The sequence below is a fragment of the Prionailurus viverrinus genome, chromosome B1 (genome assembly GCF_022837055.1).
Source record: "Prionailurus viverrinus isolate Anna chromosome B1, UM_Priviv_1.0, whole genome shotgun sequence".
Classification (NCBI taxonomy): Eukaryota; Metazoa; Chordata; class Mammalia; order Carnivora; family Felidae; genus Prionailurus; species Prionailurus viverrinus.
In genome coordinates, this window is record NC_062564.1 from 20,780,710 (window position 1) to 20,808,480 (window position 27,771).

Sequence of the window (27,771 nt, forward strand, 5' to 3'; positions counted from 1 at the left end):
TTTCCCCTCTATCCCACTGCGCTATATATTTTATAATAGTCTCATAAAATTCTGGAATTTTTCAATATGTAGGTTAGTATAAGCTTGAAAATAGGGTATTATTAATGTTTTTTTTTCACTTAATAAATCATTCTATTGGATTATTAGTTTTACAAGGCATTGCTTAATGATGTTCTGTTGTTAAATACAGTACATTTAATCAGATTTTCCAAAGTGGGTATCTAAATTGCTTGTTGATGAAGCTATATTTCAAATTCAATAGGCGCTCTGTGTTACTAAGGCTAAGTGCAAATGCTATTCCCTCCATGTTTCCCCTAGCCAAAAGATGGTAGTAATTACAAGGTCAAAAGAAATCTGTCATCTCTATGTAAGATTATGCTAACAGTGTGAGCTTAAAATAAACCATGGAGGTCAGTAATATGTCTGTAGGTAGACCTTAAATCTTTATGATTTACATCTGAGATAAGTTAGATGCTGTGCAGCGAATGGGTAAATACCACCTCGTGGAACTAAAGAGCAGTCCTGTAAGGATTTCATTATTTAAGAATTTGGTGCTCAGGTTAGTCTCTCAGCCCAATATTTCCATGTCTTCCCTTTAATATTGGTTATGATGTGTGTGTGTGTGTGTGTGTGTGTGTGTGTGTGTGTGTGTGTTACTGCTTCTTTTTAAGAAGTCCAATTACAGATACTTTAGATCAACTTTGCTCTTAAGATAAACATTAGGACCATTGGTGAAATAGTTAAATACCTTTGTTTTATCCCCACTTTGTTACCATTGTACTTGGGGAGCCCCCTCCTAGAAGAAGGAGCTCAATCTGACCTCCAGCCTGGTGCTTCTTTCTTTAACCATGATGCTTGTGTTCTGTGACACGGTAGAAGGAACCCTGGGCTGGTGGTAAGTTACCTGCCTTCCAGGCCTCACTGTCGCTGCTTAAATGTGACCGAGTAAGCCATTTGACTACCCAAGTAGTATTTTCATCTGTGAACTGGGAACAGTAACGGCAATGCTCTGTTAGGATGATTATGAGTTCCGAAGGGCTAATCCTTTGGTAAAGGAGGCTTTGTTCCAGGACGCTTAATGCCCATTAGACAGACTAAGGGTAGAATGGGCAAGACCTTTGCTAGGGTTGCAGGTTGTCATTAGGCGGAGTGGGTGAGGCTAGGTAGAAGGGACCATGAGCCTCGTGAATGGGATAGGACAGGTCATGGGAATCACAGACTAGCCGGGGAAACTTGCTTCTGGTGCCAGGCTGCGTGTTGGAATCAGAAAGGGTACAGGTCTGTAGTAATTCTGAGCCATGCTGAAAAATGTCTGTGAACTTAGGATGCTGTCAGAAACAATGCTATGAAACATCTTTTCTGAAAAACAAGTTGATTTTCCAAACCTGTTGAGCCTGGACTGCACTGTGACTGGAGCCCAGAAATTTTCATCTGTCCCTTGCTCAACCTTGCTCATTGTTTGTGATGAGGAGGAGGACTCATCAAATGTTTGTGCTATGATTTAGTAAATTCATATTCTAAAAATCTGTTCTTTCTGTACCTCCAGAGGCAAGTAAAACTGGTAGGTAAATGTAAATTTAAAAATCACATGAATGTTTGAATATCTATAACTTGCTAATTATTATAAGGACTATAAAAATGTTTCCTTTTATATAGTTAACAGACTGAAGAATCTGTTAATATATACAAAGGACAAATAAACTGGTAAAAATTAAGTGTTTAATGTTTTAGTGTAGACGAGAGAAGGCATGATCAAAATTTACTCTTGGCCTTTGACATTTTTTTTTTTTTTTTGAGAGACCATGTGCAGGGGAGGGGGAGTAGGAAAGAGGGACTCTTAAGCAGGCTGTATGCCCATCTCATGACTGGTTGTGAGATCATAACCTGAACTGAGATCAAGAGTAGGACCCTTAACCAACTGAGCCACCCAAGCACCCCTGAAAAAAGTTTGGTAGCTACTATTCTGGTCAGTACAATTCTACATTTATTTTTTTCCAGCTTGATTGAGTTATAATCGACAAGTAAACTTGTAAGCTCTTAAAATTGTACGTTGTGGTGATTTGATTTGATAAACATTGTAGAAGGATTTTCGGTATGGAGTTAATTAACATATCCCTCGTGTCAGATATTTCTCTTTTTTTGGTGAGGACATTGCAGTTCTACTGTTAGCAAATTCCAGTGATACAATTCAGTGTTCCCCACTAGAGTCACCACCGTACGTTAGATCCCCTGTCCTCATTCTTCTTACAGCTGGAAGTTTTCCCCCTTCCACCAACCTCTCCTTATTTCCCACACCTTACTCTTGGCCCCCAAATAAAAATTCATTCAGCAAATATTTATTAAATTGCGCTCCACGCTAGACACGTTGCTAGGTCCTGAGGGAGGGATCAGGTACCGTTCCTGTTCTCAGGGACCTTGGAGAGTAGTCTGAGAGCCCTACTGAAACAGATCCTGGGGCGGAAGGCGATGTCGGTATGGTAACGGAAGATGTGGCCCATGGCACAAACAGGACGGTGACCTGGAAGGAAAGGCTTTACAAAGCTCCGACTCTCAACAGCGCTTGTCATACATTTGTGTATTTTAACACATCTTTGTAAAATGGAGGTTGTGATTTGGTGTCTGAGTGGCAAGGATTTAAAGGTCAACTTTGTAGTCACCAGGCAAGATAGAGGACTACAAAGGAAAGGAGGCTATTTCGTTCACCACGATGGACATAAACAGAAGAAGAGAGTAAAAAGGCCTGGAGAAGTAAAAGTGTGTGTGTGTGTGTGTGTGTGTGTGTGTGTGTGTGTGTGTGTGTGTAGGTACAGAGATGGGGGCATGGCAAAGCACAATGGGGGACGAGTTTGTTGGAAACCTTAAGACTGCCATATAGGTCTTTATTAAGAGAATTAAAAATAAGGTCATCCTATAGGTAATGAGGAGTCACAAATTGTAGATTTGATTATGACCTCTTTTCGTGTTCAGGAGTTCAACATGATGGAGTTGGGAAGGACAGAAGGACAGGACTTTAGGAACCTGTACAGCTGTTACAGCAAAATAGGAGGGAGGCAGTGAGGATTTGTAGGATTTGGATTGAGAGGAAGAAGACCTCTTTGAAAAGAAGTGATGTGCCTCATGAATTAGAATAGTACCTCCCAGTGGAGCCCCTGTGTGGCTCAGTCATTTGAGCACCTGACTCTTGGTTTTGGCTCAGGTCATGACCCTGGGTCTGTGGGATCAAACCCCGCATCCGGCTCTGTGCTGAACACAGAGCCTGTTTAAGATAGTCTCTCTCTCTCTCCCTCTCTCTCTCCTCCCCCTCCTCTATTTCTGCCCCCTCTTCCCTGCTCGTGCACTCACGCACACTATGTAAAAAGAAAAAAAAAAAGTAGATCCTGGTGACGGAGAGAAAACTACATTAATTGTAGCAGAGGACACAACAAATGTAAAAGAATAGTGTGTGAAGATTAGTAACGGGAAACCTGGCTAACATGGAATCAGGAGGCTCAGCAGGGGGAGCTCTCATGACTCACCACCACTTTTTCAGCAGCAATCCCAGCAAAAGAGACTAAACTTGCAAGTGGATACTATTTCATTATCTCAGCTGGAGGAAGGAAAGCTCCCTCTCCTCTCCCCACAGCAACAGCCCAGCCAATGAGGGCCAGTCACAACTCAGCGAGTGAGAAGCCACTCTACTCCCAGCTCCCAGTTAACTCCATGGAACTTCTCATTTATGACGGCCTTACCAAATTCTCACCGTCCTCTATAGAAGAGCATGCCTCTCCTATGTTCCACAGACTTCCTTGTGGCTTGGCCGTAGCTTGCAGGTCTCAAATTGCTAATTCTCTGCTATTCCCGAATAAACTCATCTTTTGCTAATAAAATAAGTGACATGTTGATTTTTACGGTTAATAAGTGCAAGGCTGAAGCTGGAGATAGGAGGGCTTTAATGTGAGTGACTTTAAATGACAGATCTCCTTTTTCTCTATGAAAATAAAATCTTAACGAGCAATAAAGCAGTGGGCATTATTTCCCAGACATACTGTCTCACTCACTGTGGTGCTGTTAGGAATACATGACATGGCCGTTTTTACGTAAGGTCTTTTTCAGCTCTGCATGTTTTTGTTATGTAATATTACTAGCATTGAGAGTCTTCATGCTAGATTATATGGGGATCTGGGGAAAAAAGAACAATCCCAATATTTGAGCCTGGGAAAAAGGAAAATGGAAGTTACAGTTAGCCTAAGTAGGGAGGAGGGTATCTAAATGTCCAGATTGGAACATTCAGTAAGGAATTTAAAATGCAAGTGGCATTGGAATTTAGGAAGAGGATAGGCTGCAGGTGGGAACCTGGGATCCATCCATACAGGCAACGGTTAAATGAAGAAGACTGAGAGGTGGGTTCGATGAGAGTTGTAAAGATTGAACTTAGGAAATGCCCATAAACCGGTAGCAGGTATGAATATCAGGATAGTGTGGTCTCATATATGCCAGAGAATATGAAGCATACGTATTTCACTCATAAGTGGAAACACTTTTGCTGAAAGAAAGAGAAGTTTGGAGTGAAGACCCCTTAAGTTTGGCAAATAAGCAGTAAAAATGGAGATGAAGAAAAGAATAATAGAGCACCCCCTGGTGGTAGGCATTAGGCATTTTTAAAATAAATTTTTTCCGTCCTCAAATTGAAGTTTTCTTTGTGTTTTGGTTTTTAAATTTTCATCTGTTTTTTAATACGGTAGCCTAGTGTGTGAATGGGTGAATTTGTTTAATTTCTAATCAGTGGAATGGGCGGAGGTCATAGCTTTGATTTCAACGTTGCCAAAAGCTCACGAGTCACATGGCTCTTTAGGTGGGTCTCCACAGAAGACCCGCGTTAATTACTTCAGGTTATATAGTTAGAGCTACCCTTCACAGGTCCCGATGGCCTCATCATCGCCTCTAAATTAATAAAAATAAAAAGTCAAGTCTATGGGAAGATTTCATGATTCTGAATATTAGGTTTGTGTTTTAACCCAGTAATTAGTACAGGAATTTAAGTTTATAAGCTTAAGTCTTTGGGGGTGCCTGGATGGCTCAGTCGGTTAAGCGCCTGACTGGCTCAGGTCAAGATCTCACAGCCCGTGAGTTCGAGCCTCACATTGGGTTCTGTGCTGACGGCCCAGAGCCTGGAGCCTGTTTCAGATTCTGTGTCTCTTCTCTCTGCCCCTCCCCTTGCCCCACTCACACTCTGTCTCTCTCTCTCAAAAAAAAAAAAAAAAAAGAAAAGAAAAATTATTTTAAAAAAACCTGTCAAGATGAATAGTAGTAGAAACTCTTTTTTGTTTTTTTTTAATCCCAAGGAAAACCTACATCCTTAAAAAAAGCACAGCCGTCTTGGGTGAATTTGCGTAGACCACTTCCTAAATCCAAAGCCTCTTTGAAAAGTTCTGCGCGGAGGGGGACAGGAAGCGCGTCCTCTGTTGCCAGCACCCACAGTGATCTGAGCACTTACAGCAGTAACTGTAAGTTGGTTTGACACCAGACTTCACGGGTCGTTGAAACCATAGTCACCAGGAAAAACTAACATGCTACAAATAATTATCAGAATTTTGATCCTGCAATTGAGAGGAAATGTCAATACTGCTTCTCGTTTGGAACTTCTCGAAAAGTTTGGCAGGAAGAGCAAATTCTTTAAATGACCTTCTTTTCTGATGCACATGCTATGAAACACTGAAATATTTGTGTTGAAGCCACCCGGTTTTTTTGTTTTTGTTTTTTGTTTTTTTTTGCAAGGGGGATGCTAAAGTGTATCATCTGAAGCAGTAGTGTTTTTCGGTTTAAGGAATGAAAGCGATATAAGGGCTGTTGGAACCCAACTGGAAATCAGAATAAGGAGAACTTGTTTGATTTCTTTGTAAAAGACTGGATTTTGCAGATGTATGTTTTATAATCTTGTATTTCGCATGCTAGCGTCCATGAACTATGACGGGTGTAACTTCAAGCCTAATTTTAAGTAACGTAAACTCAGAATATTTCTCAAGTTGTCAGTCAGGGTGAATTCTTTTCTCCGTGTATAAAATGGGTGAATCAATTGAGCCCTCTTTTTCATTCGAAGGATGTACTTGGTCTTGGTATTTGTTTGCTCCCTTTTAAATTTCCTTACAAAATAATGCGCGGATTTATTACTTTGAACAATTGTGCAGTGTCTGCTGTGCACGGGCACCACAATAGATGCAGCAAGGGATACGGAATGCGAAAGAAACGGTCCTTCTCTAGAAGGTAGTTGAAGAGAATAGTTAACCCGGACGACTGGAATACCAGAGGTAATAGGGTGATTTCGTGCGAGGTGGGGAGGAGGGCAGCTCCCTCTGCTTCAAGGACAGAGTGGAGCCCTAGTTCCTGAACCTTCTGCGTGGGGCACGGTTATACGGTTCCCATGCGTTCTCTCTTTGTTTTTTTTTATTTTTTCTTAAATAAGTTGTGCCACCACCCCGATTGTATACATGAGGTAGTTGAGGCTCAGAGAGGTTGCCGCTGGTCCAAGGGCCCTCGGCCAGCTCGTGACAGGACTCAGAATGTGAATGCGTGGAGGAGAAGGCGCCGAATTAATGAGCGCATTTCTGAGAGGTCACTTAGCAGCACCGGCTTGTCTCGCATGATAGTAAGTGTCTGTGTGCGACCACGCCGGGGCTATTAAAACGTGTTCCTTAAAAATGAAAAAGCAGTAGTATCTGCTTAGTGTTTCGCTTTTAAAGCTCTGGCGTAGAAGAAAGAGGAAGGGTTTGCGTGGAACCAGTGGTACTCTCTGCATTTGAAAAGGTAATTCACGCGTGTATTGTCTTCAGGTGCTTGGCTTGCAGCTTTCTCTGTGGGCAGTGTGACCTTTCCAAGCAGCCTGCCAGAGCAGACTCTTCAGCGTGCCCCCGGAGGGCCGGCAGCAGTGGAATTTGTGCCCCTCGGAAGCAGACGCGTCCTGTCGTGCCGCCGTCCAGCGTTTGCCATTGACAGCCATGTTGACTTGGCCACTCTTTCAGTACTGTGGCCGACTCTCCGAAGGAGGTTGTAAAATGCTTTTGTCCGTTCCTTTTTGTCCCGGCACAAAGGAGTTTGCCATGTACCCACAGAGCCTGTCTCGTGGCGATGCGTCCCCGTTGCAGATTAAGCATTCAGATCAATGAGTCTTTCTTAGTTGGATTTGCTAGGCGGTTTAATCTGTTTTGTGTCGTGCCTCGGAGCTTACGGATTTCCCCCCCTGCGTTCTAATTCAGTAAGAGCCAGCATGAGGGGTAGGAGAGTGAACATGGCTGCGGTTCCTGCTTAAGATTGCTTTGATCTTTTTAAATGACTGTACCAGGAGGATTTCGCAGTTGTACAGAGACGGAGATTTCTTCAAAAATATTTATCAATTCTACACTCACCCCACCGGCTGGTTCAGAGAGGCACTATGATGCTACCTTACTGACATTGCTGGTCCTGGGATCCTACAGCCTTTGTATAGTTCCTTTGTTAGCCACGCTTACTGGGAAAAGAAGTAGGTCGACGATTTCTGGTTTGATTCTTCTCTTTGTAAGCATGCTTAAGTTGTATTCAATAAATTGATTTAGCATCTCCTGATTGTTATTTTTGCACCTTGTGATTTGTTAATAGTAACCTGTCTTCGGCATGTTTATGTTTAATCTGTGAATGGTTGTAAGTAGAAACGGTTGTGTTATCTATTTTCTGTGTTTTCAGACTGTTAATCTAATTCAGTGGCATTGTTGACATTCTGGGCACATGAAATGACCTTATTATTAAAGACAGTTTGGCTTTATTTGTGATTAAATAACAAATAGTTTTGTGTATGTAGCTTAGAGTTGTATGAATTCAGGAAAACATTTTCCTAGAATGAAAACATTATATCTTTGATTATTTTTTTTCTCATATTATATGCAAAGATATTAAAGATGTGTGCCCTTTAAAGGCCTGTGAAAAAATCATTTTGGACTGAAAATTTTCTGTTTCTGATAATAATGGGTCATGTGAGAATTTAATCTTTTGATCAATGTTTTGATTCATACTGGGTTAAGCATTTAAACCCCTTTAAAGAATGTGTTCTTGCTTTGTCTGCTCGTTTCTTTGTGATATGATTCTGTTAGTGGTATCACTTAAGAACTTCGGAGATTGCATAGTGCTCTTGTAAAATTAGCAGCTGGTTCTTGGTAGTTTGTTATCCTTTAGAAATAACATTGAGTTATAAAACAAATGACTAAATCAAGCTATGATAAGCTAATACATTTCTCTTACTTGGAGGTTTTAGCTGGTTCTTTCTGTGTGTCCTTCTAAGCACAGGAAATTTAAAAGTGATATTAGCCCGAAATATTGCACAACGGTTTCTGTACCAAATATGCTCATTTGTAGAGTTTAAATACAAGCTCTTTCAGACTCCGCTAAAATCCAGTTGTTAAGATCATTGGATAAGAATACCTATTGTAGGTCTTGAATAGAGTTGAAGGTTTGAGGGCCATTGTGTAGGTGTAGAAGGAAGTCTTTAGAGAGCATATAATTTTGCTCCTTTAGCGAGTGTGAAATCCAACGGCTTCCTTCTTCCGGGTTGGCCACAAAAAAAAAAAAAAAAATGTGTATTTTTGAGAGACAGATGGTAAGGTGGGAAATGTAAGAGATGCACACCAAAGCTGTTGGTGCTCTTTTAGAAGTAGGAGAACAGGAAGGTAGCTAAAGAAACAGAGTATTCTTGACTTTTCACCTGCATGGCCAGCCCTGACTCAGCTGAGACATAGAAAAGGGCGTTTACCTCAGTCTCCTCCTAGTTTTCCTTACTCGCGCGAAGCTGGATGATCTTTTACCCTCCTAGCCCCAGGATTCTCACCTGATGCATGGGAGGGCAGTGCCGCATCATCTTCAGAACCTTTGCAGCAACAAATGTTTCTTCCACTGGGATTTTCTTCACTATAGTAAGATGGTGTCTAATAGTCTGGAAGGTGGGTGTTTGAGTTGTTGAAGTGATCAGGTTGATCGAAGAATTCCTCTTATTTACCCACAGTCCGAGGGCAAAGGAGTATTGTCTCACCCGCCAACACTGGTCAGTGGGTCAGATGTATCTGGAATAGCGTGTTGAAAGGGTTTGAGTCTGCATCTGGGTTCAGAGCCAAAGTTTGTGTCTGACTAGTGACGTCTGTTGCAGGTGAGGAAGGGTTGGAGGCAGTCCTGTATTATAGGTTTAATACTTACGCACATCTGAATGGACTATGTAATAAGCAAATACTATTATCTAGACAGGCATTAATTTTGTTTTCATTCTTTCAGTGTTTTTCTGGGGTATATATGAGACATTCTTGTTATTACACAGTTGAGTAACTTGGCTTTTGGAATCTGAAAGCGTAGACTTCGGTAGCGCCTTGACTTCAAGCCAGGTGGGCAGATGGTCTGGCATAGTGGGTAGCGTTAGACAGATTGACAAAAATATTCAAGAAAGAAGCAGAATGTTGGCTCTGTGCGTATACATAATTCAGTAAACAAAACCAAAAACTGATGTTAACCAGATGCCAGAATGTAGTACGAAATTTTGGTTTGCAAGTAAGTCTGGAACAGTGAAAAGCCCTTCTGGGATAAGAAAAATAAGGTCTTCTGTCTAGATTTCTCTGAGAATCTCTTCACTTTCTCTTGAGACTCTGTTACCTCTCTTACTCTCATTTATTCCATTTGAATCCCATTTTGATCATGAGGAAATGAAACTAAGGATTCCAGAGAATCTATCATTCCGGCATAATTGAGGCTGCTAGGACCAAGGATCACCACAGAACAAGGGCAATTCTAAGTTGTTATTAGAGCTGCTGGGAGCTGGGCAACCGTGTGATGTCATGTATTGACTGGACAGACTGTCACTGAGAGGTCGTGGCCCCTGCAGCACCATGTAGAAGAGAATTCTGAGGATGACTGTGGCTTCAGTAGGACTATAATAGAAAAACCTACAGTCCTTCCCTCCTGCGGAGGGAAAAGCCAGTCCTGCCTCCTATGTGTCTCCTTGACTCTCACACTGCTCCCCCACTCACAACATTTCATTTCCTCCAACTAGACCTGTAGCAGTTTTTACCACAACAAGCAATTCCCCGAGACGCCAGGTGGGTCGTCTGCAAAGTCCTGACCCTGTCTACCTGAGACAGCCTCAGGTTCCACATGTTAAGGGCTCAGTTTTGCAAGGCCGTCCTCCCCCTTGGAGATGCCACCTGTAAGTCCGGGTTGTCACCTGTGCTGCTCACTACCCGGGTGTACTTGGGAGGTGTCAACGACTCCTGTCTTGGGTCTGATAAATTGGCTAGAGCAGCTCACAGAACTCAAGTAAGCATTTACTTACATTCGCCAATTTACTATAAAAGGATATAACAAAGAATGCAGACGAACATTTGGGTGGGATTGATGTGTAGGGCAAGGTACATGAGAAGGGTGAGGAACGCGTATCCCCTTTCGAGGCTGCTATTCTCCCAGCTGCTGCGTGTGTCCACCAACTCAAGCTCTCCCAACTCCATAGTTGGGGACTTTTATGGAGACTTCATGTCATAGGCATGATTGGTCATTAAGTGGATTTTTAGTGCTTTTCCCTTCTTAAGAAAATGAAGGGCAGGGACCGAATATTCTAAGATTCTAATCATGACCTGGCCTTGCTAGTGACCAGCCCCCATCCAGCAACCCGCACAGAGTCACCTCATTAGAACAAAAGATACTCCTTGTCACCTAAGAAATTATAAGGATGTCAGGAAATCTGTGCGAGGAATTGGGGGCAGAGACCCAATATATATTTTCTGTTATCTCACAGGTACTGAGTACCATGTTTATTTAGTGAGGGTCCTGTGAGGGCATATATGTACTATTTCCAAACTTGATTCTCAAACCCACTCATTATACATAGAGAGATGAAAGGAGGCAGGCAAGGCAGTGGCCGAGTCAGGACCAGAACTCGGTTATCATAGATTCTCTTCCGTTACTTGAAACTGTGATACTAATATTTTGGAACTTTTGCCACCAAGTGTTTATCATTTGGGTGTGATAGCTCTGGACAGGGGAAAACTGAGATACCTTCATGCTACCCAACCAGCTTCCTTGTTAGGAACTGAAAATAGAGGACAGGAGAAATACTTTTAGGACATCATGCCTCATAGACAAGTACATCCTTCAAGTTGGGGTTTACTAGAAAGCAACGCACCAGCTGGAGAGTATTTAGGGAATTGAAAGATGTGTAATTGTTGGTCATAAAAGTGTGTGCAGCTCAGCCCAGCTTGTGTCTGCTATTACTGAACCGGGAAAAAGCGAAGGCGGGCCATGTGTATATAGATCATCAGAAAGAGTGTGTGTGTGTGTGTGTGTGTGTGTGTAAGTGTATGTGCGTAAATGACTGTACCTAGTCAAACTCAGAAATTGTATCCTATAGAATTTTGACCCTCCCATGTTAGAAAGTTGATGATAGATCTGGTGCTAGACCTGGTGTTTATGCTGAGCCTGAAGACTGGTGCTTTGTTTCCAGGACAACACCTCCTGTCTGTGTGTGACAGGGAGCCAAGGGACAGGACTATTGTGCCTCATGAGAAATTCATCTTGTGCTTTAGTGAGAAATCCTTTTAGTCTGTTTTTTGGAAACTGAAAGTCTTTGTGTTTAAAGCTTAGAAACGAAAAGTATGAATAAATCTAGGATCATACGATTTTCTATTGGGTCTGTAAATTAAACTCAACTTTTCACAAGCTGAATAGATAACTTATTTTTTCTGCCGACTATAATTTTAAAAATGTTTCAAGAAAAGTAAGGCTGAGGGGCGCCTGGGTGGCGCAGTCGGTTAAGCGTCCGACTTCAGCCAGGTCACGATCTCGCGGTCCGTGAGTTCAAGCCCCGCATCGGGCTCTGGGCTGATGGCTCAGAGCCTGGAGCCTGTTTCCGATTCTGTGTCTCCCTCTCTCTCTGCCCCTCTCCCGTCCATGCTCTGTCTCTCTCTGTCTCAAAAATAAATAAACGTTAAAAAAAAAAAAAAAAAGAAAAGTAAGGCTGAAATCAAATTGTTACAATACATGGTCAAGAGTTCAATAACGTCATTTACTTCCTTCCGGGATTTTGATCTAGCAAAAACTGAAATGCTAATTGAAGGCCAGTATCCATTTTATGTGAAAATCTAAAAGATATGCTCTATGAGATTTTGCTTATGTTAAGACTATGAAATTCTGTCCCACGTCCTTTAAAAAAGTTATGTTGAATTTTATAATAGCAGTATCTTCAGTATTGTTATTTACATTAGCTCCTTGTAATTTTCAGATTCAGAAAGACCAAGTCTTTAGGTTCTGGGGAAAGAGAAGTGAAAAGAAGGATAGGAAATTGACAGAAACCTCTCAGTAGGAGGGAAGACTCTGTGTTGATTCGACCTAATATTGGAAATGTTATATGGACACAGGAAGAATGAACAGATGGCTCATTGTAGCATGACTTGACATACATCAGGGAGGAATAACAGCGTGTCTTTATGGGTTTAGTTGTGACATCTATAAACACTGTTGTAGGAGTTGGGATAATTTAGCCTAGTGAAAAGTGTCTGTCTTCAAATTTATAACATAGTCGTAAATAAGGTAGAATCTGACCCTTTTCTAATGTAGGGTGAAGAAAGGAATCCAGGTTGGTGATAAAGAAATTTATGATTAGGTGTTGAGTGTTAGAGCAGAACTGGATGCCCAGGACTAGGGGTTGCACGTCAGTTAAGAAACAAACAAAAAATCCAATGGCAGGGAAATGAAGTTTGAGAACCAGACAGTGAATGAATGCACCTGTAGATTGCCGCTCTGGCCCGGTAAGGCTGTGGTGATATAAAAATGCCAGTGGTTTGTATGGTTAGAAAGGGGACCAGGATAAAAAGATTAACTTTTATGGGAAAAGAGGACCGGAAAACTTTGCAAGCATGTTTGTTTGTTTGGTTGGTTTTTTTCTTGGATGTGGAGAGAAAATGACAAAGTGCTGGGTTTATATTCTTGAGTGCTGTGTAACATGGTAATTAATCTCCTAGGGAAAGTGAAATAGCACTGTTAAAAATCCTTATGGGAGCTAAGCTTCTGGACAGTGCACTTTTTTAGAGATGACTCAATTGTGGAGACGTGTGGATTTAGAATGGTGTTTTAAGGAAACACTGATTTCTGCATCCCCCCCCCCCCGCCCCCCGCCACAGCTCATTACTGTTGATTCCTTTATTTTTTTTTTTTTTAATACCACTTAATGAGATTTGAAACCATTTTTTATTTGTCTGTATCTGTACATGCTGGTACTATTCTTCACACTTTTACTGTGAGGTTTTTGACACTGTTAAAACATAGACTCCCCTGCCCAAAACACTGCAATAAATAATGGTAATGATGTTATATTCCTAAAGTAACCACAAAGTCCACTCGTGTAGCATTAGCAGAAGAACACTATTTCACGGGACTTCATTATGGATCAAGTATATTGTGAGTGAACATATAATGTGAAAATACATTCTCACTTGGAGTTCACAGGGCAGGAATCAAGCCACGTTCCTTTCTTTTTCTTCTGCCCTTTCCCTGCCCCAAGTACAAATACAAATCTTAAGGATTCTATAGAGGATTTGGTTTCCCTTTATAATCCAAGGGGAAGCCATAAATGAGAAGAGGACTTGCGCCATTTTGGAAGACCCCTTAAGCAACTGTGAAAGATACTTAGTGTTTGTTTTGATACTTATTTTTTGATGCTAAAGAGCTTTAGTCATTACTGGGCAAAAGCAGAAATAAGACTCAGCAAGGCATCTATTTAAGTCTTTGTTATCATTGTTTCTCCATGCTTTCAAATGGCGATTCTGATGGAAAACCAAGTTGTAAAGTATCACCTTTATTTTTTAAAGTTGTATTCTTTATTCTGAAGTGTCACTGTTGCTTGATGTGCTAACTTTGCCTTTTACCTTTAGTGTCCCAATGAAGAACCAGAGGCAAAATTAGAGACCACAGCAAAATGGAAGGTGCTCTTTCCAAGGATTCATGGGCATATTACACCAAAAGCATAGTATTTGCTCATGTAATTTTTCCCTCTACCTTTTACCCTGACACATTCCCTGGGAAATGTTGTAGGTCTAATTCTGTGGCAGCCCCCTTGGCCTCGTGAACTGTGGTAGTGGACCCAGAATTAGACCACAGCCTAAACAACATAAGTTAGCATCATAGTGTCTCCAAGAGTTCTCGGTCTAGTCATTCTTTTAGTGCCTGGAAACAATTTTTTGGTTGTTTTTTTTAATGTTTATTTATTTTTGAGACAGAGAGCACGAGAGGCAGAGGGGCAGAGAGAGAAGGAGTCATAGAATCCGAAGCGGGCTCTGGGCTCTGAGCTGTCAGCACAGAGCCCGACGTGGGGCTTGAACTCACGGAGTGTAAGATCATGACCTGAGCTGAAGTCGGACACTTAACCCACTGAGCCACCCAGGCACCCCCCCCTTTTTTTTTTTTCCTGAGAGAATTCCTCTGTAAGTAGAGAGGAAAGATGTACATGTCAGTTAAAGATGTTTTTCATTATTTAGGTGGGACTTACTTTTGTGTTTTAGCTTTAGGACTCAGGTACCATGTTCCAAGGCAAATGAGGGAGTTTTACCTCCTGGATATAGTAAGGAAGGATCTGGACCAGCTCTCATCCTTGTTATTGTCATGGAGTTTGTACGTCGTCGTTCTCACATTTTAACACAGCTGGCTGCCGTTGTTTATTATGATTAGATTATTGGCACATCTGCCTTGTCCCCGTGGAGATGGATGCTCTTCATCGCTGCACCTTAGGCGTGTTTGTTACACGGCACGGACGGCCGTATGATTTGTCTTCCAGCTTTGATTTGGGATGAAAACTTGACTGGAGAAGACACATAAACTTGGATTATGCCAGGATGCGTGGTCACATTGGTTATGGCATTAGCTTCATATTGCTAACGTGCAGTAATAACTGGCATATTGTGGGGTGCTTAGTGAGCACTTGTTGATTCAAGGGGAAAGGAACAGATTGTGGAAAATCGATGCTGTATTTATCTACAAACTAAAATGTACGCTTCCGTATTACAGCTGGGAATGCCACTGTCATCAAGTATGAGGAAAAACCTCCCAAACCAGCATTTCAGAATGGTTCCTCAGGATCCTTATATTTGAAGCCTTTGGGACCCAGAGCTCATGCACACTTACTAAAAACTCCTCCAAAAGGTATGTTCCTCACTGCAGAGAAAACTGGGAGAGAAAATATTTAAGTCCTTACCTTGTATAAAGTTAAAATTGGCAACTAGTCTCATGGCATAGTGAACCGTTGTTTACGAACAATCTCTCCGAAAAAGGACACGTAATACATTTTAACACCAAGGAGGTCAGTCTTCTTCACAGAGTCAGTAGGTTCTCTAGTTAAAACTTGATACATAGAAATCAGGAGACAGAACACAGGTATAAGGTGAAGATAATTAAGACTTCCAGAGTTAAATTATTCTAAGATAGTGATCTGGAACAATGAGATAGAAATGCACAATTTACTTCCCACCTTTGTTCCAAACTATTTGTTTCTTTCCCCCTGTTCTTTCTCTTCTCCTTCTTTCTATTAGTTAGTGATTGCCGCGGCTACAAAGAATAACTCTCGGGTTTACAAAATATATGGTATATACTTAATACGGAGTGTTTTCATGAAGCTTTATCGCCAGGTCTGAAGTGGGTCTGAAGCACAGTAGAAGGTGGGTTAGTGCTTAGTGAACTGAAAGATTTCTTACCTGAAAGAAACAGGAATGAGAGACTTGAGCTGTAATCTCTGATCCATATTAGAGGTGGCGGTTGTTAGGTTTTTTTACAAAACTATTTTATTTACACTACTGGTAGCTGGGATCTATTCTAATTACTATGGGATATAATCATTTTATCAATGACAGGAAAAAAGATCTTCCAGTGTTTCAGTTTTAACCGAATGCAATTGCTTAGTTACAGAGCAAGAAGCAGTTAATAATGATGGGGGAGGGGAACTAAAAATGTGTGTACATTACCTCAATCCTGGGTTAAGATCTACCTAACAAATTTTCTTGATTTTTATTAGTCATAAAAGCAAAGGACAAATAGATTGTAAATGTTTTCTTTATAGATAATTTCAATTAGAAAATAACAGTTGAATGAAAGCAATACTGTGGTTTGTGTAAGTGAACAGGTAAGGGAGGCAAGAGAAGTAGTCAAAACTGGACACATAACATATTGCCAAGTATAACCAAAGAATATCTGCCTTGAAGACACCATTTACAGACAGTAATTATACTTTGGCACAGGTCAATTTTTATCTTAGATTCAAGGCAAGTACAAGTCAGTAGTTACGATTATAAGATATAGTCATGAGCCTCTTTTTTGATCCCGTAAGAATTAGGCTTTTGATTTGCTAATCTCTCTACTTTTTTTTCTGAGAGAGAGAGAGAGGGAGAGAGAGAGAGAGAGAGAGAGAGAGAGCACGCCAGTGGGGTAGAGCAGCCGAGGGAGAGAAAGAGAATCTTAAGCAGGCTCCACGCTCAGTGCAGAGTCTGACATGGGACACAGTCCCAAAATTCTCGGATCATAACCTGAGCTGAAATCAAGAGGTGGACACTCAAACTGACTGAGTCACTCAGGTGCCCCTAATTCCTCTCCTTTTTTTTTTTTTTTTTTAATGTTTGTTTATTTTTGAGAGAGAGACAGAGCATGAGTAGGGGAGGGGCAGAGAGAGAGGGAGACACAACTCCAAGCAGGCTCCTGGCTCTGAGCTGTCACCCAAGAGCCTGACATGGGGCTTGAACCCACAAACCGTGAGATTATGACCTGAGCCAAAGTCAGACACTTAACCGACTGAGCCTCCCTGGCGCCCCTTTATCCCTCTTCTTTTAACAATGACTGAAAGTGGCAGTAGCCACGGTGGCACACACTCATATGTTAAAGTGTCAGGGAAAACCAGGAACATACAGGGTCCTCCTTTATTCCATCAACCACAAACAGCTGTTGCATTTCCTCCATTTTTTTCTCCGTAATGATTTTGGTTTTGGTTTTGGTTTTGGTTTTGGTTTTGGTTTTGGTTTCAAGAAAACTCAGGGCATAATGTGTACACTCTCAGGGTACCTGGGTGGCTCAGTTGGTTAAGTAACGGATTCTTGATTTCGGCTCAGGTCGTGATCTCACTGTTTGCAGGGTCCCAGCCCTGTGTCACACCCTGCACTGTTGTTGGGGAACCTGCTCAGGATTTTTTCTTTCTCTCCCTCTCTCCTCCCCTCCCTCCCTCCATCCTTCTCTCTCTCTGTCTCTCTCTGTCTCTGTCTCTCCCCCGCTTTCTCTCTGCCCCACCCCCTTTGTCTCTCTCTCTCTCAAAATAAATAAGTAAACCTAAAAGTAATGTGTATACTTGACTGTGTCTTGCTTTTTATTAATTTAGTGGCGTATCACAAGAGCGTCTTCATTTTAAATGGCTATTAAATAGTCTATTTTCCAATTCCATACTTGTGGACAATTTCTGGCTTATGACTATGGCATGTGGTACTGAGGTGAGCGGACATTTTTGAGTGTGAACATTCATCACTTCAGATTCTAATGACTTCTATGAGATATCCCTGAAAGAGGAATTGCTGGTTAAACTGTATGAATCGTGTTGAAATTGTTAATATGTGACTCAGTACTTTTCCAGAAAGGTGTTGGTCTCTTAACACAGTGTGAGAGTGTCCATTGCTCATCATTTTCCATATTTTGTGTGTACGTGTGTAAAGAATCCTGTAGTAACTTGAGGTTCATCACCTAGTGAACGTTTATCAATGCTTTCTCTTTTCTACACCATTGAAGAGAAAATAGGCATAAATATGGGCAAGGAGATTCTCCAGTGTGCCAGCAAGTTCTTATCTGTCCATGGTCTTAAATAAGTTTCTAATGCATCAGACGACCCCTTGCCAGGATGGCATTCTGGCTGGAATGACATCACTGTGGGAATCTGCGGTTTTTATTGATGATGATAAAGCCCCAGCATCTGAAACATACACCAGTAACTTAAAAGAGGTGTCAGATGTCAAAATTGGATACTAAATAACTTCCAGAGAATTGGAACTTGATGATTCCACCAGTAACTATACAGAATAGGGAACTCCAATGTTCTAAAACGTCTCACTATTGAATTTGCAAGCTTTTGTATCACACAGTTTTTACTTAAGTGGGGATGAGTGATTTTCATTAATAATGGCCACAGATTTTAAGAGGTGACAGTGTCTGTAAAACTCCGCAGATAGAATGTGGCAGCTATTGTTGTAATTTGTAGGTGATGACACTCTAGAAATGACAATCTCTGGTCAAGTGGAAGCACTTTCTAGTTTTCTTCTAGTGACCTTTGTAGCTCTGTACTTGTTACCATCACTTGTATTTCTTTATAAGCTTAATAACGTATAGTTAAATTAGCCAATTTTACAAATTTACAATTTTACAAATAAAATTGTAGTATATTTGGTGATTTGATATACATACACATGGCGGAAGGACCCCCCCGGTTGTGTTTCATATTGTGTCAGTTTGGAGAAAAAGCTTCAGTATTTTTTTCTTCATAGCTAAACAGCACGTGGGCTGGATTTAATGCCTGGCAGTTTTAGAAATCACACACTCTTGGCTGTCTGTCATAACGCCCTGCCCTTTTTGCTGTGTCAGCAGTGGAATAGCATGAAGTGTGTAATATGTATGTAAATTCAGCACTGTTAACATTCACATTGCAGCTGTTCTTGACTGAAAAAAATACTCTAGATTTCCTATCATATTTAACTTGTGACTGTGAATTCATATCACCTTTAAGCTATCATTCTGTTATTTGGAAAATCATTAAAAAAATTTGTTTAATGTTTATTCATTTTTGAGAGACAGGGAGTGAGTGGAAGAGAGGCAAAGAGCAAGGGAGACACAGAACCTGAAGCAGGCTCCAGGCTCTGAGCTGTCGGCACAGAGCCTGATGTAGGGCTCGAACCCACAACCATGAGATCATGACCTGAGCCAAGGTCGGCTGCTTAACCAACTGAGCCACCCAGGCACCTCTGAAAAATCATTTTATACCTAGAAGATACTTGATAGAGTTGACTCTATTTCACTGGTATTTCCCATATGGAACCTAAAATTTAGATAATGAATTGCTTTTCAAAATACCTTTTTTGTTGTTTAGAAAATATTCTTTGTTTTGTTTTTGTTTTGAAAATATTTTTAGGGGCGCCTGGATGGCTCAATTGGTTAAGTGTCCAACTTAGGCTCAGGTCATGACCCCTTGGTTCTTGCATTTGAGCCCCATGTCGGGCTCTGTGCTGACAGCCCAGAGCCTGGAGCCTGCTTCGGATTCTGTGTCTCCCTCTCTCTCTGCCCCTCCCCTGCTTGCATGCTGTCTCTCTCAATAATAAATAAACATTAAAAAATTGTTTTTTAAAAAAGAAAAAATTTTAAAATAGCTAATTTTTGTGTGATATTTCATTCAAAACATGAATATTTTACAAATATTTCTTTTATTTTTTAGGTCCCTCAAGAAAAAATCTGTTTACGGCTTTTAATGTGGGTAAGTGACAACTTTAAATATGGAGAGAGAAAAAAAGTATCTTTTTGTAAAGTCATGTTATCGTTGAAAGCACTTAAATGTACTTACAATGATTTTTCACTATTTTGCTTAAAATGGAATTCAGGTTTGTGCCATAAACTCAACTGATTATGGCTGGGACCGGCATAGGTTAAAACTTGATCAGCATGATTGACAGGCTATCTGATCCCAAAGGATGTTTTATTAATCGATAATTTTAGCTTTTTAAAAATGATTTTTTTTAAATGTGATCTAAAGTGGAGAGCATACGTTTTCTACAATAAATGTTCTTTTAAAATTGGGTAGTCTTTCACCGCTAAATCTCCACATCAGGTTTTAATACCTTTTAACTATTCAGCAGGTTAACATTTTTCTGTTCTTGTTTACACTTCTACTGAACATACTTGGATCTGTCTCTAAGACAGCTTGCAGCCTCACCCATTTGAACCACAACTGGGAATCTAAAAGTTTTGTCTCTTGAGAAGCCATAAAGATTCATAAAGTGTATTCACTGCAGTTCCTGTATTTAATCTATAGCCAGTCAGGTCCCCATGTTGCCACCTGCATCCTCTTATTAAATATCCAGTTATAAGACAGTTACGTAGCTTCTACATGCAGTGAAGATTACAATGGCAATTTACAAGGGAGAAAAGTATCATAGCACATTGACTACAGTTTATCATGCTTGTGACAGTGTTGAGTGCTAAGAATATAGTGGTGAGCCAGAAATGAACAAGGGCCTTCTCTTCAGGAAATTAGGCAGGAGGTATAAATTTGGGATGCCCTGTATTTAGATAGTAATTAAAGAAAATAGGGTGGATAACGTAATACAGGTAATAATGAATATCCTCACTGTTTCCAAGTTGTGTCCAGTTTCTCAGCTTAATAAGGCAGGGGCGTGTGAGGGAATTGTATCACAAGTGTTAACCTTTTCTAAGTTCTTAAAGCTAGAGAAGACTCAACCATCCAAAGTGACTGAAATTCTAAAGTTCCCCGGTCACCTGAGTTTTAATATATTTTTACCAAATCTTTTCTGATTTAAAAACAACAACAAAAACTATTTTACACACTTGGAGATTTTTATTTTCTTTTGCTTTAAGTTTTTAGCACATCCTGGTATTTGGGAGAAAAAGAGAGCTAATATGCTGTAGGATGACTTTATGTTAAATATCAGATAACCTTTGGGGTGCCTGGGTGGCTCAGTTGGTTAAACATCCAACTTCGGCTCAGGTCACGATCTCACAGTTCGTGAGTTCAAGCCCCATGTCGGATTCTGCGCTGACAGTTCATAGCCTGGAGGCTTCTTCCAATTCTGTGTCTCCCTCTCTCTCTGTCCCTCCCCTGCTCACATTCTGTCTCTCTGTCTCTCAAAAATAAACAAACATTAAAAAATTAAAAAAAATCAGATTGCCTTTAATAGGAAGCTAGATGGTATGATAACTGTTTAACTGAGAAACTTCCAGAATGTTTTCCAAAGTGCAGCATTTTATATGTCCACCACAGTGTATGAAGGGTCTAGTGTCTTCATATTGTTGCCAACACTGGCTTTTATCTTTCTTTATGATAGCCATTTTAATGAGTATGAAATGGTATCTCACTGTGGTTTTGATTTGCATTTCCCTGATGGATAATGATGTTGAGCATCTTTTCATTCTCTTTTATGGGTAATAGTCCACTGTGTGTGTGTGTGTGTGTGTGTGTGTGTGTGTGTGTGTGTGTGTTACTTGCAAGATATATATATCTATGGTAATACATATACATATATATGTATATATGTATATGTATAACTTATTCTTTATTCGTTTATTGATGGGCATTTAAGATACTTCCATACTTGGCTGTTGCAAATAATGCTTCAGTGAACCTAGGGGTACATAAATCTATTCAGATTAGCATTTTCAGGGTGCCTGAGTGGCTCAGTCAGTTGTGTCTGTTTCTTGGTATTAGCCCAGATCTTGATATCAGGGTTGTGAGTTCATGCTCCGTGTTGGGCTGCATACTGGCCGAGTGTGCTGCATTTGGTTGTTAAAAAACAAACAAACAAACAAAAATACAAACAAAAGCAAATTAGTGTTTTCATGTTCTTGAGATAAATATCCGGAAGTGTAATTGCTAGATTATATGGTATTTCTATTTTTAATTTGCTGAAGAAACACCCTGCTCCTTTCCATAGTGGCGGCACCTGCTTACATTCCCACCAGTGGTGCATGACGGTTTCCTCACATCCTCACCAATGCTTGTTATTTCTTGTCTTTTTGGTAATAGCCATTCTGATGGGTATAGAGCAGTATCTCATAGAGGTTATGATGTGCATTTCCCTGATGAATAGTGACATGGAGCATCTTTTCATGTATCTGTTATCAATATGTCTTTGCAAAAATGTCTATTCAGTTCCTCTGCCCACTTTTTATTTGGACTCTTATTTGATTTGGTTGTGTTTCATTTTTGGTGTTGAATGATAAAACTTCATGTATTTTGGATATTAACCCCTTATTGGATATATCATTTGCAAATATTTTCTTCCATTTAGTAGTTGCCTTTTCATGTCTTAATGGTTTCCTTTGCAGTGCAAAAGGTCCTGTTTGTTTTTTCTTTTATTGTCCTTTGTTGATGAGACAGATCCAAAAAAATATATATATATTGGCAAGACTGACGTCAAAGTTTACTGCCTATATTTTAGTTTTATGGTTTCAGGTCTTACATTTAGCTCTTCAATCCATTTCAAGTTTATTGTAGTGTATGGTGTAAAAAAGGGGTACAGTTTTATTTTTTTTGCAAGTAGCTTCCGGTTTCCCCAACACCATTGATTGAAGAGACTGTCTTTCCCCCACTCTATCTTCTTGCCTCTTTTGTCATAGGTGAATTGACCTATATGCATGGGTTTAGTTACGGGTTTTCTGTTCTGTTGTATTGGTTTATGTATCTATTTTTTCAGGACTACACTATTTTGATTACTACAGCTTTGTAGTATAGTTTGAAATCTGGGAGTGTGATACACCCAGCTGTGTTCTTCTTTCTCAAGATTATTTTGGCTACTTGGGGTGTGTTGTGTGGTTCCACACAAATTTTCAGATTATTTGTTCTAGTACTGTGGAAAATGTTATTGGCATTTTCATAGGGATTGCATTGAATCTGTACGTTACTCTGGGTGGTGTGGGCAGAGTACAGGTTTTTGCTGCATCCTGTGGGGTCTGGAATGTTTTTCTGTTTTCATTTGTCTCAGGTATTTTTTTTATTTTCTCTTTGAGTTTTTCACTGATCTGTTGTTTAGTAACATGTTGTTTATCCTCCATATGTTTGTATCTTTTCCAGTTTTTTTTCCTAATTTTTATTCTAGTTTCATACCATTTTGGTTGGAAAAAATTCTTGAAATGATTTCAGTCTTCTTAAATTTATTGAGACTTGTTTTGTGACTTGTGCTCTCTCCTAAAGAATGTTCCGTGTGTTGTTGAAAAAATATGTATTTTTCTGGTATTGGATGGAATGTTCTGTTTATAGCTGTTCATTCCATCCGGCTTAGTGTGTCATTTCAGGCTACTATTTCCCTATTGATTTTTTTCTGAATGCTGTCTACTTATGTAAGTGGAGTGTTAACGTCCCCTGCTCTTATACTGTCGGCAATTTCTTCCTTTATGTCTGTTAATACTGGATTTATCTACTTAGGTACTCCTATGTTGGGTGCATAGACGTTTATAATTGTTAAATTGTTTTTGTTAGGTTGAACCCTTTATTGTTATGTAATTCCCTTCTTTGTTAGTCTTTCTTATAAAGTCTGCTTTGTCTAATAGAAGTATTGTTTACTGTTTTCTTTTTGTTTCTATTTGTGTGGCTTATTTTTTTCCCATCCTTTCACTTTTAGTCTGTGTGTTTTTACATCTAAAGGGAATCTCTTGTAGGCAATATATAGATGGGTCTTGTTTTTTCATCCTTTCAGCCAGTCTGTGTCTTTTGATTTGAGCATTTAGTCCATTTACATTTAATCATTGAGAAGTATGAATTTATTACAATTTTGTTTTCTGGTTGTTTTTGTAGTTCTATTTCCTTCTACTTCTCTTGCTCTCTTCCCTGTGTCTTGATGATTTTCTTTAGTGTTATGTTTAGATTCTTTTCTCTGTTTTTTTGGTGTATCTCTTATAGGTCTTTGGTTTGTGGTTGCCATAAGATTTACATATAACACCCTATATATGTAGCAGTCTGTATTAAATTGGTGGTTACTTAAAGCACTACATTTCTACTCCCTCTCTCACAATGTTTGATGTACTTGATGTCATATTTTACATCTTTTCATTTTGGTATGCCTTAACTAACTATTGTAGATACAATTGATTTCACTGCCTTTGTCTTTTCATCTTTACACTATTTTTATAAGTGGTTGGCCCATTATTTTTACTATATGTTTGCTTTTACCACTGAGATGTTTTTTTTCTTTCATTGATTTCTTCTGGTTATGGCCTTTTCTGCTTTAAGAAATCTAACATTTCTTGTAAGGCCAGTTTCATGGCGATGAACTTCTTTGACTTTTGTTTGGGAAACTTTTTATCTCTCTTTCAACTCTGAATGATAATCTTTTCCTTTCAGACTTTGAATATAGCATGCCACTCCTTTCTCGCCTGCAGTTTTTGCTGAAAAGTCAGCTGATAACCTAATAATAGTTCCCTTACATGTAACTAATTGGTTTTCTTTTGCTGCTTTTAAGATTCCTTATCTTTTATTATTATCTTTTTAAGATTTTAAGTAATCTCTACACCCGTTGTGGGACTTGAACCCACAATCCCGAGATTAAGAGTTGCATGCTGTACCCACTGAGCCAGCCAGGCACCCCTCCTTATCTTTCATTTTTGACATTTTAATTATTAATGTGTTTTGTTGTTGACCTCTTTGGATTCATCTTGTATGGGGCTTTCTGTGCTTCCTGAACCTGGATGTCTGCTTCCTTCCCCAGGTTAGGAAAGTCTTGAGCCATGATATCTTCAAGTATATTTTCTGTCCCTGTCTCTGCCTCTTCTCCTTCTGGAGCCCCAGAATACAAATATTAGTATCCTTGATGTTATCTCAGAAGATTCATTAAGTATCCTCATTAAAATCTTTTTTTCTTTTTTGCTGTTGAGCTTGGATCATTTCCACTACTTTGTCTTCCAGATTACTGATCTATTTTTCTGAATTCTCTAATCTGCTGATTCTCTCCAGTGTATTTTTCATTTCTGTTATTGCATTCTTAGCTAGGATTGTTATTTTCAATGTAATCTATCTCTTTATTGAAGTTCTCACTCTTTTCCTTTATACTTCTCTTGCATTAGATGAGTTTATTTATAACCATTATTTTGATCTCTTTATCAGGTGGCTTATCTTTGTTTCATTTCGTTCTTTTTCTAAGATTTTGTCTTGTTCTTGTGTTTGGAACATATTCCTGTCTCCTCATTTTGCCTGACTCTATGTTTGTTTCCATGTTGTGGGGCCCAGAAGCGCACCCCACCACCACCACCCCCCCGCCCTGGTCATCAAAATGAAGCATTCCATGGTGCTTCCTTTTTGGGGCTGTGTGTTCATTCATTGGATCCTTGCTTTTGTGGACAAACCGGTGTGTGGGGCTAGTCCTCCCCCAGTTCCTGGAAGGAGCTGCTTTGGAAGGGTACCATTCTGCCTGAGGCTGCCTGTTGCATGTTGCAGATGGAAGCTCCTTGGGTGGTGGCGGGGGGGGGGGGGGGGGGGGAGACTGGTCGCAACTAGGGCCTCCTGCTGGGTGAGATGGGGCTGGAGCCACTTTGGAGATGTGTTGAAGAGGGCACATCCACAGGGGAGTACTGAGGCAGGGCAGGTGGTGCTAGTGATGTAGAGGACGAATGTCAGAAGTGGAGTCCACCAGTGTTGGGCCAGCTAGGCAGGAGGGCAGAAAAATGGCACTCACTGGCACTTCCATCCTGGAGAAAGTTCCTATAATCCCTGCCTCCTCAGCACATGTCTTAAACTTAGCAAATGTCTTTCATTTATAGCCCAGGTGCTTTTCAAACTGCTCCTGCTTTGCTGTGTCTCAGAGCAACTAAGTTTGTGCACAGGCCTTTTAAGAATGGAGTAGTGGCTTTCTATAGTGCTCCAGCTCTCCTAGGGTTGAAGTCCCATTGATTTTCAAACACAGATGTTATAGGGACTCTATAACAAGGCCCTTAGGGTGAAGGTGCCCAATGTGGGGCTTGAACCAACCCTTGCTCCTCAAGGAGGATCTCTGGGCCTGTGATAGAGCTCCTGCTTGTGTGCTGCTGTGCTGGAGGTATGGGTCCCATGCATATTGTATCTCTGCCCCTCTACCCTTCTTGATGTTGCTTTTCCTTTTATCTGTGGCTGCAGAAGAGCTGTTCTGCTAGTCTTGAGGGCATCCTCAGAGAGTTATTATATATAGAGTTGAAGCCTTGCTGTGTCTAGGGGAGGAGGAGGTAAGCTCAGGGTCCCCCTCCTCGGCCACCTTGATCTTCTGTCTACTTCTGATGCTCCGTGTGGAAGCCATTGCTCGATGCAAGCTCACGAGGATTTATGCGTGTGTTTTCTTAGAAGATTTTTATACTTTTAGCTCTTAGGCTTAGGTCTGTATTTTTTTCAATGAAATACAGGGTCCAATCTCATTCTTTTGCGTGTAGATATCCAGTAGTACCAGCACCATTTGTTGAAAACAGTAGTCTTGCCATCATTGAAATGTCTTGGCACCTTTGTTAAAAATAGTTGCCTGTAAATGTGAGGATTTATTTCTGGACTCACAAATCCGTTCTGTGGATCTGTGTGTCTCTTTGCTAAAATGGCACTGTTGATCACTGTGGTATAATAAGCCTTGACATCAGGAAGTGTGAGGTTTTTTTAACTTGTTCTTTTTGAAGATCTTTTGGATATTCTGGGTCCCTTGAATTTCCATATGAACCTTTGGGTCTGTGTCAATTTCTGTAAAGAAGTAAGCTGGGGTTTTGATAGAGCTTGCATTAAATCTATAGATCAATTTGTGGAGTACTGCCATTTTTACAATATCAAGTATTTTGGTCCATGAATATGGGAGGTCTTGCCTTTTAGTTAGATCTTCTTCAGTTTCAACAATTTTTGTGGTTTTCACAATGCAGGTTTTTCAGGTTTGTTTTGGCCAGTAGTTGTGTGTGATTTTTTTGTGCTTTGGAAGGTGCCATTGATATTGGTCACAGTAAAAGAGCTGGTTAAATAAATCTAATATGCCTATCTTAATCTGAATTAAATGTGAAATATGGAAAGTCATTCCTCTTTCATGTCTCAAGTCTATAACCACGTAAACTTATTAACTTATTAACTTATAAGTGATATTTTTCTGTTAGGCATACTATATCCCCTTTGCACAATAAACTATTAGCATTAGACATTTTTCCTTTTCACAATGTTGTACTGACATCGTGCCTTATTTCCAAACCATATCACTGACCCTTGATGTATCAGTGGCCTTTGACAAGTAAGGTTACCAGAATGGTGAATTAACTCCTGATTAAATGAGAAAAGAAGTGTAAAGTGTGAATCATGAAACTAACCTGGTATTATGATGAGCCCACTGAGAAGAAGTCACTGTGTTCGCTTTTGTAGGAACAGCTTTGATGTTAAGAAGTGGTGTCCAAACAGCCGATGACTTTGGTGGCTCATGTAACCTCTCTGAGACTAGTTTTCTGTGTAATTAAAATGATCGACCACTAAGGTTTCTAGCTGCTATAATATGCTCTGACTGCAGAGAGCCTTGACTTCCTTCATATTCTACTTGCAAATGGTCTTTTAGATGATACAGAAGACATTGTTTCACATACAAACACGTTCCTCCAAGCATTAAATTTTAAATAATTGTACTGTCGTTTTGAGATAGTTTTTATCTTTTAAACAACAAATAGTGGTGAAGAGTAAGCTGTTTCTTCATTTAATTATAGAAGTCGGCTAAATTCTAAAAAGTTTAGCCTGTAGAAGTTTTAAAATCACCCCTTACTGGGGGCGCCTGGGTGGCGTAGTCGGTTGAGCGTCCGACTTCAGCCAGGTCACGATCTCGCCGTCCGTGAGTTCGAGCCCCGCGTCAGGCTCTGGGCTGATGGCTCGGAGCCTGGAGCCTGTTTCCGATTCTGTGTCTCCCTCTCTCTCTGCCCCTCCCCCGTTCATGCTCTGTCTCTCTCTGTCCCAAAAATAAATAAAAACGTTGAAAAAAAAATTTTTAAAATAAAAAAATAAAAATAAAATCACCCCTTACTGATTTTTTTATTTGTGGTTTC

General features: G+C 40.2%; 1 protein-coding gene across 4 annotated transcripts in view; it reads left to right on the top strand.

Annotated features, from left to right (window-relative positions):
* MTUS1 (microtubule associated scaffold protein 1) overlaps positions 1-27,771 on the top strand; it is a 171,396-nt gene that overhangs the window by 84,192 nt on the left and 59,433 nt on the right. For 2 of the 4 annotated variants that reach the window (XM_047856103.1, XM_047856104.1), the window contains exons 4-6: positions 5,322-5,483; positions 15,031-15,165; positions 19,469-19,507. In XM_047856103.1, coding sequence (XP_047712059.1) covers positions 5,322-5,483; positions 15,031-15,165; positions 19,469-19,507 — 336 coding nt within the window. Of the gene's footprint in view, positions 1-5,321; positions 5,484-7,253; positions 7,493-15,030; positions 15,166-19,468; positions 19,508-27,771 lie in introns of those variants that run through there. The other 2 variants (XM_047856108.1, XM_047856105.1) reach the window with 2 other exon arrangements.